This window comes from Delphinus delphis, chromosome 15, assembly GCF_949987515.2.
Source record: "Delphinus delphis chromosome 15, mDelDel1.2, whole genome shotgun sequence".
In the NCBI taxonomy this organism is placed as follows: Eukaryota; Metazoa; Chordata; class Mammalia; order Artiodactyla; family Delphinidae; genus Delphinus; species Delphinus delphis.
The window spans coordinates 28,567,124-28,587,105 of NC_082697.1; the positions used below are offsets into that span (position 1 = coordinate 28,567,124).

Below are 19,982 nucleotides of genomic sequence, written 5' to 3' on the forward strand. Positions count from 1 at the left end.
TCAAGAAAAGCATGACATCGGGCTTCCCTGGTGACGCAGCGGTTGAGAGCCCGCCTGCCGATGCAGGGGACACGGGTTCGTGCCCCGGTCCGGGAGGATCCCATATGCCACGGAGTGGCTGGGTCCATGAGCCATGGCCACTGAGCCTGCACGTCTGGAGCCTGTGCTCCGCAACGGGAGAGGCCACAACAGTGAGAGGCCCGCGTACCGTAAAAAAACAAGAGAAAAACATGACATCATTTCCTAAACCCTACGATCCAGGAAGTTGCTCATCTTGAAAAAAAAATCATAAACTCAAACTCTGCATGTTTTTTCTTACCTCCCCTCTTCTCCCCAAGCTGGTCTTGCACAAGCAGCATGACCTTCCATTGGGTAACAAGTATGTGGTTAGTGAAACGCTTACAGGTACTACAGGAAGGACCTGTAATGAGGTGGGTGCCCCACCCACCTCATTAGGACTCTCACTGGGGTGTGTAGGAGAAGCTTCTATAAATGGTAAGGTGATCCCAGCGGCCAGTCTCCCCACACCATCTGTGCCATTCCCAGACGAACCCAGAGAGGAGGCAAAGGAAGCCTGAAACATGTCTGGTGAGTACATGGAATCTTCTCTGCCAGCCCCCGCTGGATGCCCATGCTTCTGGGCCGACTGAGAGGCAAGAGTGTCCAGCTCGGGACAGCTGGCTTGGGAACTCTGAAGGCTAGACCTTGATATTTTAGGGTTCTCTTTCTCAGTGGCTGCCTATTCCCTCTAGCATGGTCCCGGAGATAGAGCGTGTTTGGGATGGAGTCCTGAATAATGGGCAGGGTCTTCAACGCAGCTGGAGGTCACGTCCCCTTAGACAGACAGACAAGCTTTGCCTTTTCAAGCCAGCTGGCACCTGCTGTCTGTGTTTCTCAGTGCAGTTTTACCAGCTGTCAGTCACTCTGGCAAAGAAAAGTACATCTCAGGGCTACACGGGAGGGAGGGAGTGACAGCATGTGAGTTGATTTAAAAGAAACCATTGGCAGCGCCGGAATTCTCCTAAGTAAACTACACATCCAGAAGCACCAGCAAGCTCTTTAAAAGTGACTTGGTGAGCTGGAACCGCCAGGAGCAGAAGGGAGCAGGTGTGCCGAGGACAGTTCCTACCAGCGGCCCCTGGGAAGGGGGTGAAAAATCACTGCTGGGGAGCTCAGGTTCTCTGGCTCTGAGGTCACTTTGAGGACTGGGCTCGGCTTTGACGGCGCCCCTGCTAAGCAGCAGGCTAATTATTGCCTGTCATGGGTGCTCTGCCCAGTGGTTTGGCAGCTACACCAAATCCAAACAAGGCAAGAGTCAAACCGGTAAAATACTGTGAATGGTGGTTAGGTCTGCAGGAAGGTTTGCCCAAGAAATCGCTGAGCACGATGCAAACGGGCAATGCTGGTTACTTCAGAAGTCACAAAGACCAGGACGGGGTGGCAGCAAAAAGGACCATTCCCTTATCCCCAGCTTCCTCCCGTGAGCATGCAGCAGTGCTGGGTTGCTAAGAAGGGGAGCTTTGGATCCTGTAGACTTTAGCAAGAGGGGATGCCAGCTGTCAGCCAGGCCATCTCCCTCCCTCTGGAGGAGATGGTGGCCCAGGAAGGTACAGACACTTACCGGGGTCCCACAGAAAGCTGATAGCAGGGCCCAGACTCGGTTCTAGTAGCACCCTTTCCACTGTGTCCTACTATCAGAGCCGAGCTTATCTATGAGTGCGGGTGACGTCTGCGACACAGGAAAGCAGTACTGAACCTGGTTCCTCATTTGAGCCTGAGCCTCTGCTGCCGCTGAGCCTCAGGCTCCCGATTCAAGACAAAGGGCTTGAAATGGATAGACTTCCAGGCTCCTGCCAGTACTGACAGCTCTCTCACCATGAAAGGGCACCCGGGACAGAGAGCAATGGGCCCCAGCAGAGGCTCACCCTCTGGGGGCATGTGCACCCACAGCAGCCTGCCCACCGGGAGACCTGCATGACGTCCTGAGGGGCCCAGTGTGTCAGTGCCTGTGACTCATGGAATTGAGCTCTTAAGGCTCAACTTCTGGATCCACCAGATGTTCTAAGGTCACAGTGAAATGTGGACGATGGTCAGTTCAGAGAAAATCAAATTTTTAAAAAGAGAGACAGGGAAACACCTTCACTCCTTTGAAGCTCTCACACCTGAGTTCCTGGCCCGTCCTGGTCAGTCAGCCAAGCAGGTTTCAGAAAATGGTTCCTGAATGAATGGGTTCACTTACTGGACACCCAGGGAAAGAGCCACGAGGCGCGGTGGAGCACAGAGATCATGAGCTGCGGTCTCTACCCTCGTGGGGCTCGAAGTGGATTGTCATTAGGCTGTGTTACAAATCCAAGCAAGAGCCAGGGGGCCAAGAGGAGGAGGGGATTAATCTTGGCCATGGTTTGGGGTAGGAAAGACCCTGGGACCCAGGTGGCACTTGGTATGGACGATGAGTTGGACTCAGTCAGAAGTAGTTTTGTGGGGGCTTCCCTGGTGGTGCAGTGCTTAAGAATCCGCCTGCCAATGCAGGGGACACAGCTTCAAGCCCTGGTCTGGGAAGATCCCACATGCCGCGGAGCAACTAAGCCCGTGTGCCACAACTACTGAGCCTGTGCTCTAGAGCCCACGAGCCACAACTACTGGGCCCACGTGACACAACTACTGAAGCCCGTGTATTAGAGCCCGTGCTCCACAACAAGAGAAGCCACCTCAATGAGAAGCCCACACACCGCAACGAAGAGTAGCTCACGCTCGCCACAACGAGAGAAAGCCCGCGCGCAGCAATGAAGACCCAATGCAGCCAAAAAAACAAATTAATTAATTTTTTTAAAAAAAGTAGTTTTGTGGAATGAGGAGTGTTCTGGGCGGAGGGAACAGGAAAAGAAACGTGGGTGGTTGAGCACGTGTGACCCAGGGGACTATCAGGGTCGCAGCGTGTGGTCTGAGAGGGCTGCGTCTAGCTCCCAAGTTAAGGTTCGTGTTGGAATCCGGGGTGTGCGGTTACTCCGCCTCCCGGAGTGGGGGATGATGTGGTGGAGGAAGGCCTGGCAGCCTTCTGCACAGAGTGGTCGGGCACCATCTGCCTGCCAGGCACCGAGGCCAGAGCCCCACGACAGACAGGAATGCAGGCTGTGGACACAGACGCTGGGCCCAGTGTGGAGGGGAAGCATTGTTCCCCATCCTTGAAGCCACTCGGAGGCCCTGGGTCAGAGGCAGGATCCCCAAGGTTCCAACCTGGATGCAGACCTCTGCCTGCAGGAGGCCAGAACCTCTGTGCTGAGGACTGACGCCCTGTCCCGCTGGGATGGTGCGCTTTCCCGCCAGCCGCTTTGCTGGGCAGAGCGCTGGCTTCAGGACTTACCCTCTCTGGCCTCAAGCCCCAGTGTGCAGAGGATCCGTGCCGTTCTGGGCTGTGGGTCTGCACAGAAGCCCTTTCCTGGGAGCTGGGATGCCAGCGGCTCTTTCCCCATTTCCAAGCCCCTGCGCTGTGTCCGTGCTGCTCTGTTCACCTCAGATAACTTCTCGGCTTAGCCTCCACCCTGCTGGGCTGCGCTCCACAGCTGGAACAATGGTTCCTTCCCCAGGGCCCACGTGTTGGCCTGGGGTGTGAGCTGGAGTGAGGAAGTAAGGAACGGGGACTCAGGTCTCTGGATCGCTGAAGTAAGGAACGGGGACTCAGGTCTCTGGTAGGGGCTGAGGGGGATTCCGAAGGAGTCTGCACTCGTCTCTCTCAGCCCGTTTTCCTCCTTTGTAAACAGGAGATGGTGACTGCCCCACCTGCCTCCCTCCCAGAGCAGCTGTGTGGCTCAGGGGAGAGAATTCACTGAAAGGAGCTTTGATTAGTGTAAATGCTATGTAGGCCTAAGGCAGTGATTCTCAGTCCTGGCTCTGGCTCCGAATTAGAATCACCAGGAGAGTTTAAGGGAAAAAAATCAACGCTGTCCCTAACGCAGAGATCGAGATCCTGATTTCGTGGGTCAGTGGTGGGGCTTAGGCTAATATGAATTCTCCAAATGATCCTTGGACTCAGTGAGGGTCTAAGAGATCCTAAACTCTCTCTGGAAGTGAAGGGGGCCCAGAATCCTTCTTCCTTCCTCTCCTCTCATGCTGACCATATAATGTCGCGTAGGGGAGGAAGCTGTGGGTGGCCCTTTCTCTCTGGCAGCTTCCTGGAATTGTGCCCAGGTCATGCCACCACCACGACCTCAGCTGGCTGCAGGGTGGCAGCGTGGAAATTGCGTGTGGTCAGGCTGCACCAGCTCCCAGTCTGGGCTCAGGCCAGGCTTTGCCTGAGCAAGTGATACTTGGCAAGTGACATCACCTGACTGGACTTTCAAATCACTCATCTGTGAAATGAGAATGACAACATAGAAGGGTTTGTAACTATGAAAGGACACATGCTCACACATGCTTAGCAGTGTCTGCACATCTGAGGCCCTCAATGGCAGCCCATGAGAAAGCTCAAACCCTCCTCTATCCTGTGTTGCTGGTGCCATTATGTGTGGGATCCTAAGGCATTTGTATGCCCCTACCAGAGGGCCAGGCCCTAGTGATGGGCACACGTGGGATCCCAACAAAAGCCCTACAAGGGAGGATGTTTGGTTTCACTGTCCCCTTCTACAGAGATGCTGAGACCTTGCTCAAGGCTGCTCAGACCATCCGTTCAGGGCTCATTCATCCCGGGATCCTCAGCAGCCCCTCATTCAGCCACCCAGGGAACCCCCATTTCCCCACGACCTGGGTGCCAAGAAATTGTACCACCCATGCTGCACAGGGATTGAAAATGTCTGAATGTGGGGGAAAGATGAAGGGAAGCAGCACAGGCTAGAGAGAGAGAAAGAAGAGAGTGGCAAGGGCTGGAGTGACTGGGGGTCCTGCCAGGAGCTGGAAACATCCCGGTGCCTGGAGCTGAGGGGGGCATTGGGAATGACTCACAGCCCACCAGTGACCAAGATCTAAGACCTGGTTTCTGAGCCAAGCTCTGCCTCTAAACTACCCTGTGACCTCAGCAGATGGCTTCCCCTTCCAATGCCTCAGCTTTCTTACCTGTCATATGGGAATATTGGATCACATCACTGTTTTTCAAGCTGCCAGTTGTCACCCATTAGCAAGTTGTGAGATCAGTTTAGTGGATTGTGATCAGCAAATAAAAGAAAAAAAAAAACAGAAAATATCAGTGCATTGTACATAATAAGGGTTAGTATTTTTTTGTGAAACTTTACGTCAATCATAGACCCATGTGTGTAAGCAATGTACAAAATGTATTTCTGTATTAATGAAGTCTCTAACAAAAAGCTTGAAGACACTTGGCTAGATGACTTTTAATATATCTCTCAGCCCTAATTAACTCTAGAAATCTGTAAGATTAAAAAAAATCTTAGTCTAGAGAAGAGACCTAGGGAATAGGGTCTGGGCAGGTGGGGAAGATGCAGCCCCTAGAGTATCATTATGTGATGGGCACCTGCCAGCAGCTCTCTGTGGTCCTCCCGGAAACAGCAAGTGAAAACCCCAGTCCCACACCTGCAACCAAGTCATCCTCCCCACCTGCTGCAGGTGACTCGATTACAGAGCCCAGCTGATAAGGATGGAGACGGTTGCCTAGTGAGCCCGCTTTCACAATCTGGAATCTGTTCTGTGCTTCTCATGTTACCCCTGCCAAAGGTGGACCACAGAAGAAGGGGAGGTTACATTATCAGGTATATGTAATTAGGTTTAGCTGTGAATGACAGTGAACCCCAAATAACAATGGCTTAGAGAAATAAACAAGACAGAAGTTTACTTCTTCCCTACACAATAGGCCTGGATGTAGGCCATTCTGGTGGAGAGGACAGTTGCACAATCCCCAGGGGCCTGGGCTCTGTGCAGTTCTCCACTCTGATGTCCTGAGGGCATGCGTGGTCTAGAGTTGAGTCTACATCACACCCACACCCCGGGCAGCAGGTGGAAGAAGATGGAAGTGAGCAGGCTAAGGGCATTTGCCAACTTTTGAAAAAGAGGTTTCCTCAGAAGGATTGAAAACAGGTATTCAAACAAATACTTGCAAATGAATGTTCATAGCAGCACTATTTACAAGAGCCCAAAGGTAGAAACAACCCAAATGTCCCTCAACTGATGAATGGATGAACAAAATACAGTATATAAACATAGTGGAATATTATTCAGCCATAAAGAAGGAAGGAGCTACTGATAAATGCTACCACATGGATGAACCTTGAAAACATTATGCTAAGTGAAAAACCAGACTCAAAGACTAAGTACACGTGTGACTCGATTGATATGAAATGACCAAAATAGGCAAATCCAGGGGAACAGAAAGTAGATTAATGGTTGCCAGGGGCTGCAGTTAGCGGGGAATGGGGAGTGACTGCAGATGAGTGGGGGGATATATTTGGGGTTGATGCAAAAGTTCTGAAAGTAGATAGTGGTGATGGTTGTACAACATTGTGAATATACTAAATGCCACCGAATTGTATGCTTTAAATGGTTAAAACAGTGAATTTCACCTCAATTTAAGAAAAAGAGGTTTCCTAGAAGTTAATACACATCACTATACCTACAAGTCATTGCCCAGAACTCATTCACATGACCCCCAGCTGCAGGGGAGCCTGGCCATTAACAGGGGGGATTTTATTACCAAGAAAGAAGGAGCAAGTGAATACTGGGATAGACTCTTTTTTTTTTTTTGCAGTACACGGGCCTCTCACTGTTGTGGCCTCTCCCATTGTGGAGCACAGGCTCCGGACACGCAGGCTCAGCGGCCATGGCTCACGGGCCCAGCCGCTCCGCGGCACGTGGGATCTTCCTAGACCGGGGCATGAACCCGTGTCCCCTGCATCAGCAGGCGGACTCTCAACCACTGCGCCACCAGGGAAGCCCTGGGATAGACATTTGTCAGTTGCTACCACATTAGTGTTGCTGGTGACACTGATATTCTCAGGAAAAAAATATTGGGGAAATTGCCCCCGGCCTGATGGTAGAGTTAAGCAGAGACTCAAGGAGGTGGTGTGGGATTGTGAGACGGGCCCTGGATGAGAGTTCAGAAACAATCCACTGTGGGCAAACCATCTCCTGGGCCTCCACGTCCTCACAGCCAGAATAAGGGTGTGGAGAGATGCTCGGTCTCCAAGGCTTCTCCCTCTGATGGTTTTGAGAGTCTGTGTTGATGAGTCAATTGTAAGGGTGAAGCCACTCTCCTTTCATCCCTGCCCTTCATCCAGGCAGGTGTGAAAAACAGCTCTGAGGCTCATAAACATCCATGAAGTTGTAAACTCAAGAAGAAACTTGGATGGCTGTGCACCTCCCCTACCCCCTGCCCTACCCTTTCTAGAACACTCTGGCTGTGATTAGTGCTATGCCAAGGGGTGGTGGGTGGGAGAACAAAGGCCCTGGATAATCCACAGACAGGATCATCAGATCCTTGATTTGGGGCTGGCAGAAACGATCCTAGGGCTCACACGTGGGGCGGTGACCGAGGGAGGCAGGAACCACCTGGGGACTTTGGGAGCGTGCACTCAGCATGCCGTCCCCCTCGGGATTCAGGGATGCTCCTCTTCTACTCACCTCCCAGTAGAATGCCCTTTGGAACACATTTCCCCTTCCAGGTGCTCACTCTCTCCTCCGTGTCAGGATGCAAATGCCAGAAGGGAGGACAATGCACAGTGAGGGCTTCTCACCACCTGGGTCCCCCTCCCAGGTGGAGAACAGGGGACCATGGCAACAGGGAGGGTCAGTAAGACCTGGGTTCAGAATCCTGGCTCTGCCAATCATTAGGTATATGACCTCGAATAAGGTATCAGTTTCTTTCTTTTTTTTTTTTTTTTAGTTGAAGTATACTTGATCTACGATGTTCTGTTAGTTTCAGGCATACAGCACAGTGATTCAGTTATACATATATATATATTCTTTTCCATTATAGGATTATTACAAGATATTGAATATAGTTCCCTGTGCTATACAGTAGGACCTTGTTGTTTATCTATTTTATGTATAGTAGTGTGTATCTGCTAATCCCCCCCTCAGTTTGCAGTTTCTGTAAGATTTCATCGATGACAGGTGTAAGGTGCTCTGTGTACTGTTTTGGGTTTTTTTTTTTAGCAATACAAAAGGTAAATATTTATTCAGAACAAAACTTTAAACAATCGATTTTACATTCTAAGCCACGAGGAAATCGCAAAACATAAAGGAAAGACAAAAACTAAAAGAAAAGCAGTGTACTGTCTTTTCTACTTGAACTTGATAACACTTAGTAGACCCAATGCCCTCTAGCTTGACCTATTTCCCAAGTACATTTCAGAGTTAACAGCTCCCTTGGAATTCCATCTTTCTCCTGAGAGTCTGGAGGTTGCAGATGAGCTCCAGTCGGCTGCTTCTCTGGGGACACTAGCTATTGAGGCTAAGATGCAAATGCAAACCTTTACTCAGGAGCACCTCTATTTCTCACTGATGGCAATGAACGGGGAAGGGGAAGGCCACAAAGAAGTGGGGCCACCTTAATCCAGATATGGTACCCAAGGGGGCAATGAGTACACCCTGGATTATGGTCCTTTGTCCCTTCCGTATCTCCCAAGTATTCTGAAGCTCCTGCCAAATCTTCTGCTTCCTTCCCCAGATGATTTCTTAGCATTCCCCTGGGCTCATTATTCTGGAAAGAGCAGACTTTCTGGGCCCTCAAGTGTTGAGGAAAATGTTGTGAGGTGTGAGAGGTAGTGGAATGAGCACCAGGTTTGGGGTCAGGGAACTCTACTCTAGGCTAGCTCTGGCACCAGACAGCTATGTGGGTTTTGACCCAGTCATTTAACCTCTCTGGTCCTGTTTCGTCTGTTGGAAAACCAGTGGATTGGTCTAGACCAATTTTTAGGTCCTTTCCAGAAGGAAAATTCCAGATTCGATTCCATGATTCTGTGAAGAATGGCTTCTGAGCCACTGAAAGCGCTGTCACAAAGTCCATGCATTTTAATGCCATAAGAGAGGCCCTTGGCCACCATTCAGAGCCTATTGACTCAGGTTACATACACTTCTAACAACACTGGTTTCACAGATTCTCAGACCACGGAGATTAGAAGCAGCAAATTAAAAGGGGATGGGATGAGCTTCAAAAGATAGACACCCTGACAGAAGCCAGGGTCAACAATGTTCTCAATTCAACAAACATTGATCTTCAAAAACGATAAAAAATGGTTAAAAAAAAAAGGTTTGGCACTTAAGAGGGGTAAGCTGGCTGTGTGTTCACCCTGGCAGGCAGGCGGGTGTTCAGTGCCCGGCCACGCCGGTTAGCTGAGCTGCCACGGAATTGTGAACCGCTTTGGGACGCTGGGCAAAGGCGTGTCCTCGTTTGCCACAAAGGTTACACACGATGCCCTTCCGGCAGTAAGGGCTCAGGTGCCCCTCCTCCCCGCACCCGAAGGGGTGCTCTGTGTACTGTTAAGAGCAGTTGACACATAGGAGACTGACGACAAATGTGTCATGCTCTTCCTCACCCTCCAGCTCAGAGAAGCTCTGCATGTCCCACGAGCACCCCATGAAGGAGCAAGACTCCTTCATGCCAGGGCTTATGCTGGGAGAGGCAGAGATGACCATCTCAGTCACCCCAGGACTTCACCTAGTCTGCGCAAAGTGCCCTTCGTCTCCTTTCGGTGTCTCTGCAGCCAAGGCACCCTGGAGCTCAGTCTTCTTCATCATTTTCCCTGCAGACAAGCCACTGCGTTCTGGCGTGAAAGGGAGACATCGCTACTATTTTTCTGATAGTTAGAATTGTTTTATTTTTCAGGACTTAAGCAAACCTAGGTACACTGGCTGTGTGTACTTTTGCATGTTGATTCATCTTTTTTTCATATAGCAAACAGTGCATAACCCTCGGCACAGCAAAGAAGGAGGTGGGCCTGTTGGAGGGAAGGCAGAAGTTGGCTATAGATGGGAGTCGCTGCCACCCCTCTTTCCTCACCCCTGTGCTTGACTGAGGGCTGTCTGGGGACATAATTGCTGCTCTCCAAGAGTCCATGGTCAAGAATAATAAGCTTCTCCTGGGGAGAAGGCGCATATCCTTTAGGGTTTGGGAGCGGGGAAGAATCTCCAGGGGGGCTTGTGTGACCTCAGACCACACATTTCTAAGAGCTCTTCTTTTTTTCTAAAACGAGACAGTGAGTGAAGCTCTACCGGATCCCATGCACAGAAGGCAGTGAGCACAGTTCGTAAGAGGCAGGGGTTTAAAAGGTGGGGACGTTGCCCTAAAGAGTCCTAGTTTTTAGCAAACCAGCTCTCTGCAAGTCACGTAGAGCTTGATGTTTGCCAGAGGGTGCCTGAGATCTGAGCTGTCGCCATTCAATGTCTGCATTCAGGAGCGTTCATCCACTTCTGTCCCACCTTCTCTCCATTTGCCTTGCCCTTCATTCAATAGATATTTTTGATTGCATGAATGTTTTAGTTTCCCTGAGTAAAAAAAACTTAATTTATTCTTTCAATAACCATTTGTTCAATGAATGAATGAACAAGTGGGCATTTGAATGAATGAATCTTTAGTACTCCAAGTGGAGGTGAGATCACCTCCTGAGCCCTGCTTCAGCAGCAGCCTTTGGCTCATCACCCGAGTCTGCGTCCCACTCAAGAGAGTGTCTCTTACGAGCCTCTGCCCATCTCCGGAGTTGCTTGGATGGGAGCCCCCAGCCCCAGGCCCGCCCTGGAGCCACGCCCTCCCTGCCTCCCCTTTCTCCTCTGTGCAAAGCCTCTGCTCTAGCTGAATGAGACACCTGCTCTCCTGGGCCTTGGGCCTCTCTGCCTGTTGCCTGGAACGCACCTGACAAAATTCTCTCTTCCTTCAAGGCCCAGCATTTTCAATGAATTTTTTCTGATCCCTATAACTGAAAGTGATTCTTACCTACATCTCCTAGACACATTTTCTGGGGGAGATTGGATTTACCTCATTCCACCATTCATTCTGACATGTCGTCTTATGCACTCCTGAAGCTCTTTGAGGATTCAAACTACTTTTCATACATTTTCACACCCCCAACATTGTGCTTTACGTAGTGTTCTATAAATAATACGTATTCTCTATATGTTTATTGAACAAATACCCCATATACACCTTTCCTTATAGACTAAATTTAGAGCTCTAGTCATGATAGTCATTGCATGACATTAGTTTTATGTTTGTTTGCTCATTTATTCCCTCAGTTGTTTGTCTAACTGTCCTAATACAGTCAAGCAATGTGCTAGGCATCAGAAGATAAAGTTCAAGAAGGCACATTCTGATGAACACAGACAGACACGTATAAACAAGAGCTGTGCCTGGTGCTGGGATGGGCTACTCCACTCCCATCATAGCCATGGCCACATCGTAAAGACAGAGACCACTTTCATTTGCAGAAGAATGGGTGGTGAACATCTCAAATGTAGCTCAAAGGAATTAAATATCTCAAAAGGTTTAAATTGGCTAAACTCCTCATATCTCCTGGAATCTTTCTTCTCTGAAACCCTTCTCAGCTTAGCTCCCTCACCTCCACAATCACCTGAGAAGTTTGGGGGTGGATTTTGAGGTGTTAGTCCTCAGGGTCTTATCCAGGGGTCTCACGGCCTTAGGCCACTCTTGCCAGTGAGCATTTGAAAGACCTTCCAGGCCAGTGATTGCCCAGTGTCCAGCCTCGAAATGCTTGTCAGGGTTACACAATCCTCCTCAGCATCAGATGCTCAGGCCAACACCGAGGTGTTGCACATATAAAGTACAGATGACACAGCTAAATGTTTGCTGGGTGTTGGAGTGATAGAAGACACCTGGTATCTGGGAGGACACAAAGGAAAAAGCAAGGAAGCCAAACCAGGGTGGTGGATTCGAGAGAAGTAGCCTCCTCCCAGTTCTACGTGAGCCCGCATCCACAAAGGAAGGAGGATAAAGTGGACAGAATTGGGTACTCAGTTCTCCTGGCCAGTTGGGTGAAGCTACTTCTTTGAGAGCTGAGTGACAGTTGGCCAGGTGGAGGGGGAAGTGGGACTAGTGTGTGCAGAGCTTCAGCAGCCTGAAAAGGCAGATGGGAATAGGTTGTAAAGTGCTTGCTATGCTTGCATTTTCATGTGATTCTTCCTAGAATATTCTTCCCCAGCGAGCCCTGTCCAAAAGCAGTCTCTTTGGTAACTTACACTTTTTCCCCCACACCACCACCCCTTGCCTCTGAGGATCTCAAGTCTTCTTTTCTGTCTCACGGCTTTAGGACTCCAGAGTGTCGACTGGCAGATAAGTCTCAATGAGCAGGCACATCACACAGACAAGTTCTCCAGCCAGGAGCTTGTCGTGCGGAGAGGCCAACTCTTCTACATGTCATTGACCGTATACCGATGTCTCGGCTGTAACAGAAGTGCGACATTCACAGCTTCCACAGGTACCTGCTCCCTGCTCTCCCAGCCAACACACATCTGAGTAGACCTTGGGGCTGTGCATCCGAGGGATGGTGGTGGTGGTGGCCCCGGGCTTTAGCCCAGCTCTACCATTGACTTGGTGTGACCTTGAGCAAGTTTCGGCCTGTCTCTGAGTCTGAGGGTCACGGTCTTCATATCAAGAGGGATTTGGCCCACGTGGTCTCTCCAGCTGCTTCCAGCGCCATAACACAATGCTTCATTGTATGATGTCTCCCAAAGGGCCCCGGCAGTTATATTGGAATCTGGTTTCTCCCCACAGTCTGGCCAACACTACTTGGTTTCCATTGTCCTATGCCTTCTTTTACAGGGCCTTACCCCTCAGAGTCGGCCAAGACAAAGGCTGTGTTTCCACTCTCCAACAGGATAAGTGGCACTGGCTGGGGTGCACAACTTCTGAACAACAAGAACAATGTTCTGAGCATCTGCATCCTCAGTCCTGCCGATGCACCCATAGGAAGATACACGCTGAGCATTGAGATCTCCTATGAGGGCAATGACTCCACTACGGAAGTTGGAACATTCATACTGCTCTTTAACCCCTGGTTGCAAGGTAGGCACCTAGCCACCCACACTCCCAGCCATCAGCCAAGCGATGCCCATGGAAAGAAGATGGGGGGAATGATTTTCATGGGCTCAGGTTTGATTAGGGAAAGTTTCTGGAATATGGAAACCGCACAGAAGCTAGAAGTCAGAAGCCAGGGGTTTGAGTCCAGCTCTGCCACTTAACCAGCTTTGTGTGTCTGACAGTCACTCTACCCTTCCAAGCATCAAATTCCTCACCATTAAATGGACATCCTGCTATTTCTGGAGCTATTGCAGGGATCTCATGGGCTTTTGAAAACTGTATAGTACGGTGTAATGACCACAGCACAATTCTGCAGTGTGGAGATAGCTTGTGCCTGAAGAAGCAAGTGTTTCATTCCCAAGGGTCTCATTTTCAGATTCTCAGGTCATCCCAGCTTCTTTTTCAAGCTCATAGTTCCCATAATATGAGGTGGAAGCATTATAGCCCAAGGCTTCACTCCTCAGTGGAGGTTGGGTGAAGGGTTGCAGGTGGGGCTTGCTCCAGCCCCCAGGAGGATACTCAGGACTGAGAGGACGACTGGTCTCTATAGTCCTCTCTATAACCCCTAATATCTGCTTTTTGTGTCAAACAGCCGATAGTGTCTTTATGAGTAACCATGATGAGAGAGAGGAGTATGTTCAGGAAGATGCTGGCGTCATCTTCGTGGGAAGAACAAGTTACATTAGCATGATTGGCTGGAACTATGGACAGGTAAAAAGATCATAAAGCCTGGTGGTAATGTCCCTATTATACCCAAGAAGCTCAGCCGCTGGCCCCACAGATAGGTGGAAGTTCCCAAATCTGTCCATTCGCCTGCCTTCTCTTCATTCATCCATTCAGAAGGCATTTACTGATGACCTACTATGTGCCAGGCCCCAAGCTGCACACTATGGATACAGGAGATGGATAAGACAGATTTCCTGTCTTTGAGGAGGTCACAATCTAGTGGGCAAAACAGACACGTAACTAAATTGATGCAATGAAGTGTTATTGGTACCATGATGCACAAATGAGGATAAGGCCCAGTAGAGACACTTGGGACAATAATGTAGTTTCTGTTATTCATTCTAGGTAAGAATGTGAGGAAGCTTCCTTGGCGTGTGCATTTGACCTTTCAAAGGTCCTTCATTAGTATGACATCTGAGTCCACAGAGTTCCCAGGTTTGCTCAGCCTGAAAAACATCCAGGGATTCCCTCCACCTTTTCTTTTCTCCAGTAGACAAATGAAGACATTACAAGGAAGTGCCTTGGGTGGGGTACCTTGCATGTCCAGCAGGGGGTGGACAGGTGCATTCTCTGCCATGTCCAGACCCCATTCTGTAGTCAACCAGAGCACATCTGCCGTATATTTTATATGTTGAGTTTTATATGTTGGGTTCTGTGTTAAATTTCATTCAAAAAGAAAGTGGGATGGGGTGGGTAAGGGCATAAGGTGCACCCGGGGATGGAAGGGAAGATATTTTTGAAGGGCGAGATCTGGGTAAGCCTCTCTTAGAAAAGGACTTTTGATCAGAAACCTGAAGGAGGCAAAGGAGCCAGATAGATCTCTTGGGGAAGAGCACTGGAGGTCGAAGGAACTGCACATGCAAAGACCCTAAGGCAAGAAAGAGCTTGGCCTTCTCCATTTGAGAAGCAATGACAAAAATAAGTCTTATTTTGTGAAAATGGCTTCAAATTCCAATTTAATGAGACATTTTATCTTTTTAATCAGTTCCCCCAAAGTCTGAGTAATATGCTCAAGATCAATGTCAGATCTAGATGGAAACTTTGAGATGAGCTCAGTCTGATCCCCTGTTATAAAGATGGACAAATTGAGGCCCAGACAGGCCAAGTGATTGCTCTCAAGTTCATAACAGTGAGAGAGTGCCATTAACTTTAGGGGCCTCAGTTCAAGGCCTTGTGTATAGCGAGAGCTCTGGATGAGTTTGCAGGGTTAAAGCCCAAGTTGGGTGGCTGTTCCTCAGATTCTCTCAGCTCTGGAGGCTGTGGAGTAGAAGGATCTGGGCAGAGCCCATGGTTCTTACCAGGGTAGCCCCCGTGCCTTCAATAAGCTGATACTATTTGTCATTTCTTTCATCGTAACATATGGTCCCATTTTGAACAGTTTGAAGAAGGCATTCTGAACATTTGCCTCTCTCTGCTGGATAATAGTCTGAATTTTCGCCGTGACCCTGCTACTGATGTGGCCCGCAGAGACGATCCCCAGTATATTGGCCGGGTGCTGAGTGCAATGGTGAGTGATGAGAAAACCATAATAACTAGTTATTCCTGTATATCAAACCCAGCTATGGGTTAGGCACAACCACTTATAGCGTTGGTTGACATCTCACAAAATGTAGTTGTGGCTGTTACCATCCCATTTCGCACGCGTGGAGCCTCTACATTAAAGAACATTCCTGAGACACACAGCGAGTGGGTGGCAAAGGCAGAACTGGACCCAGGCTGCCTGGCTCCAAAGCCCTTTCCACTGTATTGCGAGGCCTTCCTCCAGTGACGAAGGATTCGGTCTTTGGGTGTCTGCCAGGACCAGAAGGAGGCAAAGCTGAGAATTTGCTCCATCCCTGGGGCTCCTGGGAAAGGGGGTAAGCTCCTGAGTGAGCCTGAAGCGTTAACCTCCTTTGCTCTGACTCATCCCATCCTCAACACAGAGGGCTCCAGTGCCAGTGGGGAGGGCAGAGGCCAACACAGTCATTGTCTAGATGCGGAAACTGATGCCAGGGGGCTGAAGTGACTCACTCACAGCCTCAGCCTGTGAGTCTGGCCAGAACAAGGCCTCCAGCTACCCGCCCAGGGCCTCCTTCACTTGTCCAGTCCCTCCACGTGAGAAACCTGTCCCCACTTCCCCAGACACATGTGCACGTGCACTCAGAGGCACACATAAGCTGGATGCTGGAGGAATGCACTGCTCTGTAGTCAGTGTGCAGAGAGCACCTCCATCAGAAATTATCCAAACAAGGGATAGCCTGCTCAAAAGTTACAAAGTAAAAAGCTAAAAGTCAGAGAGTTCTTGAACTTTAACCCTCTGAAACTAAATGATTACTCAGGAGTGTCTTTACCTTTTTTTTTTTTTTTTTTTTTTTTGATTAATGGACTAGGCATTTCAAGTCTCTTTTGAGTTGGGAGAATATCCAAGCTAACAAGCTAGTTACATGGTTAGAAATTTGAATGACCTTCTGACTGCATGATAGATATCGGGGGTCATCAGACAGCACTTCTTAACTCAAACTTCACAGGACAGCTGTGGGGAGGCCCAGGCAATGTGGAGGTGCTGAGGAAATGGTGGGGACCAAGGCAGCCGGGAAGAGTGCAGAGAGGGAGTGGGGCCTGGGCCCAACCTGGAAAACCAAGTGGCCCAGGAGGGGGTGGATTAAAGCCAACGCCAAGGTCGAGGGAAGCTGGATTCAGGCACTTTAGGAAGTTGAGCCTCCTCAGCTCAGGAGAGGGGAGGGGAGGCAGCTGGCTCCAGTAGCTGCTGACTCACCCCTGCCCTCCAGACAAACCACTTGATCTCAGAGCTGGGTGCCTCAGCAGAACCTCCCCACTCTCTCTCCAGCCCTCCTGGTTGGGCTGGGCCACGAGCGAATTATGGCCTGTGTGGGGCTTTGAAACCTCAGCTTTCAGTCAGAGATGACCCTGCTGATTACCACTTTGGAGGCTGATGCACCTGTGACTCAGGAGATGGGGATGGGCCATGCAATCTTCCATCTTGAAGGAGCCCCATCTGGCCCCATCCTGCTATTCCAGCCCAGACCATCCTGGAGGGGCTGTGGAGCTCCCCCACCACACGGAGGGACCGCGGAAGGCTGGGTCAGCCTGTCCTGGGCAAGGATCCTTCCATTTCCAGACTGTTCGTCCTCATAGGCCTTGCCCTTGTGGCCCCCACTGAGAGAGGGAGCCGTTCTCACTGTAAGGTTGGGATAAATGCTAGTCAAAGTTTCATAAACTCTGAAAACGTGGCTGCTGGAAGACAGCCGAGGAAGTACTTGTTTCTAAAGTTCCCTGTGTTGGAAGGTGAAGAATGAAGGCCCAGAGAGGGGAATCGACTCCTGCGCAAGCAGTCACCCAGCTGACAAGCAGCCAGGCTGGGCTTGCAACTCGGGTTTCTTCTTCTTCTTTTTTTTTTATTTTTTATTGGAGTAGGGTTGCTTTACAATGTTATGTTAGTTTCTGCTGTAAGCAAAGTGAATCAGTTAGACGTATACATCTATCCTCTCTTTTTTAGATTTCCTTCCCATTTAGGTCACCACAGAGCATTGAGTAGATCTCCCTGTGCTATACAGTAGGTTCTCATTAGTTATCTATTATTTTACTTTATTTAAAAAAATTTTTTAAATTGGGGTATAGTTGTTTTACAGTGTTGTGTTAGTTTCTACTGTACAGCAAAGTGGAGTACCCTGTGCGATACAGCGGGTTCTTATTAGTGATCTGTTTTATACATAGTAGTGTGTGTATGTCAATCCCAATCTCCCAATTCATCCCACCACCCCCTTTCCCCCCTTGGTAACCATATATTCGTTCTGTACATCTGTGTGTCTAGTTCTGCTTTGCAAATACGTTCATCTGTACCATTTTTCTAGATTGCACATATAAGCGATAATATACGATATTTGTTTTTCTCTCAGGCTTCTCCTTTTTTCATTCTCTTTTAACTTTTTGTCATGGAACAGTTCAGACTTTCACTAAAGTAGAGGAAAAAGTAAAACGAACTCTTACGTACCCATCACCGGCTTCAGCCATTACCCACTCAAGGCCATTCTTGTTTCATCTGTGTCCCTTCCTCCACAGATTGTTTGATAAATCCCAGACATTATATCATTTCATCCCTAAATATTTCAATATGAGTCTATAAAAGACTAAGACTAAGAAACTCAGATCTTTTGATCGCTAGTCCAGTGCTCTTTTCATACTGCATCGTGGTTGTGTTACTTATACAAGAATCATGCCTTAAGTTGAGGGAATGAATAAATGAATGAATGAATGAAAAGCAAGAGTCCATCTTTATTCTTTCCAAGAAGAAGTTAGTTGCTGAAGTTCTAAGGGGATCTGTTTAGAAGACCAGGACACCAAAAGAGAGCTTCAAACCGTGGACTCTCGAGTCAGGCAGCAGCAGCTGCCCATGAGTTCTGGCCAGAAATTGCCTGCAGGCTGATTTTTTGCCCGTCCCTCACCACTGACAAGCCCCGGAGCCTCAGTTTTCCCTGTGAGCTGGGGATGATATGTGAATTAGGGGCAAACATGGCCTGTTAAGGAAAGTACTGTTAAATTCATATACCGCTTGATACCCCTAGGGGGATCATTGTCACAATTATCATCCAAATCACCCAGAAAGACAGAAAATCCTCTTGAAGGAGGCTCCCTGGCTTCCTTCCGTGTCTCCTTATCTTGTCCCCTGAACTCTGCACGTCACTATCTGTGCTGATTTCTTTGGGGTTTTTTCCTGCCCAGATCAATGCCAATGATGACTATGGTGTGATTTCTGGGAACTGGAGTGGTAACTACGTAGGTGGCCAGGACCCGAGGAACTGGAATGGCAGCGTGGAGATCCTCAAGCAGTGGCAAAGTTCTGGCTTCAGGCCAGTCCGATACGGCCAGTGCTGGGTCTTCGCTGGGACCCTCAACACAGGTACTCTGGGTGTGATGTGCCTTTCCTGGGTGGGCAGCAGTGGGGTACCCCAAGATACCATCTCCACTGCACCCCAAGTCCTCAGACTGCCCTTGACTTGCAGCGCTGCGGTGTTTGGGGATTCCCTCCCGAATTATCACCAACTTCAACTCAGCTCATGACACAGACAAAAACCTCAGCGTGGATGTGTACTATGACCCCAGAGGATGGCCCATGGACAAAGGCAGTGACAGCGTATGGTGAGTGTCTGACCCTTTCTGAGCACCACATCTGAGCAGCTTCTCCCCAGCTCTCCCCACCACCTGGGACCCAGCTCCAAACAGGAGTTAGGAGGCAAGTACCATGTCAACATATGGTTTAGAGTGGAAATGCTATCACTTCTTGACCTTTTGGCTAAGATCAAGTGTAAAATGAAAATGCTGAATCTAGCAAGAATCTAGCAAGACCCGAAACAGCTCTTCTCAGAGTTCTGCAAAATCTGATGGTCTACTTTATCTCGCCGCCAGATGAAGGTTGTTATACCAGTGCAAGATATGATTCCTGGGCTCTTCCCTGAATTTGTAGCTCCCACTAGACCCTATGCTACTTTAGAAGATAAACACTGAAACTATTGATTTTCTAGTAATAAATATAGACTTATGTCACTTCAGGCAACCCATATGACTTCTGGGTTTTCTTAGAGAAAAGCGACACATTTTCTCTTATGCATATATACTTGCTGTGTATCATGGTTGATAGAATAACATGTTAGCTTATTCTGGATTCCAACTGAACAAAAAGAAGCTTTCCATGTAACTGGGCATATATATTTCTAACCATAAATATGCTATGTGCACACGAATCTATCCACACACATATGTATGTAATATATAATAAATGCCAACTGGAAGTAAGTTATCTAAAACTTATAGACATATATTCATAACTTTGTATAGCTGCATATATACATAAAATAGATATTGTTACAGCTATTTAAGATTAAACCATATGCCAAGTTATTACCAGATGGCAACTGAAAATAATTATGTCTATATCTGTATATTCACATAGATATCTAGGTGTCTATGTATATAAAGTACTACATGCATATGTCAATAATCCATTGTTTGAATCCATTTCAAAGGCTATACACACACATAATCCCTCACATGCATATACTTGTCTAGATAACCTGATAACAGATGCCATCTTATTTCCAGATGTTCAACTTTGAAATGGTCTATAAAAAAATTCTTTATTACTTATTATTCCCAGAATAAGTAGATCCAACTTTACTGAAATGTACTCAGGGTAACTAATAAAGTCAAAGCAATAGTAAAATGTACAGAAAAAGCTTTTAAAACAAATAAACAACACCCCACACCAATAATGGCACTGGGTAGTGTAAGC

General features: G+C 48.5%; 1 protein-coding gene across 1 annotated transcript in view; it reads left to right on the forward strand.

The window, feature by feature from the left end:
• Window positions 1-477: 477 nt before the first annotated feature.
• TGM3 (transglutaminase 3) overlaps window positions 478-19,982 on the forward strand; it is a 42,183-nt gene continuing 22,678 nt past the window's right edge. Inside the window, exons 1-7 of the mRNA XM_060031108.1 lie at window positions 478-588; window positions 12,201-12,368; window positions 12,713-12,955; window positions 13,563-13,681; window positions 15,075-15,203; window positions 18,416-18,593; window positions 18,697-18,832. Of these exons, the coding sequence (XP_059887091.1) occupies window positions 582-588; window positions 12,201-12,368; window positions 12,713-12,955; window positions 13,563-13,681; window positions 15,075-15,203; window positions 18,416-18,593; window positions 18,697-18,832 (980 nt within the window). The 5' untranslated portion in view covers window positions 478-581. The remainder of the gene's footprint in view (window positions 589-12,200; window positions 12,369-12,712; window positions 12,956-13,562; window positions 13,682-15,074; window positions 15,204-18,415; window positions 18,594-18,696; window positions 18,833-19,982) is intronic.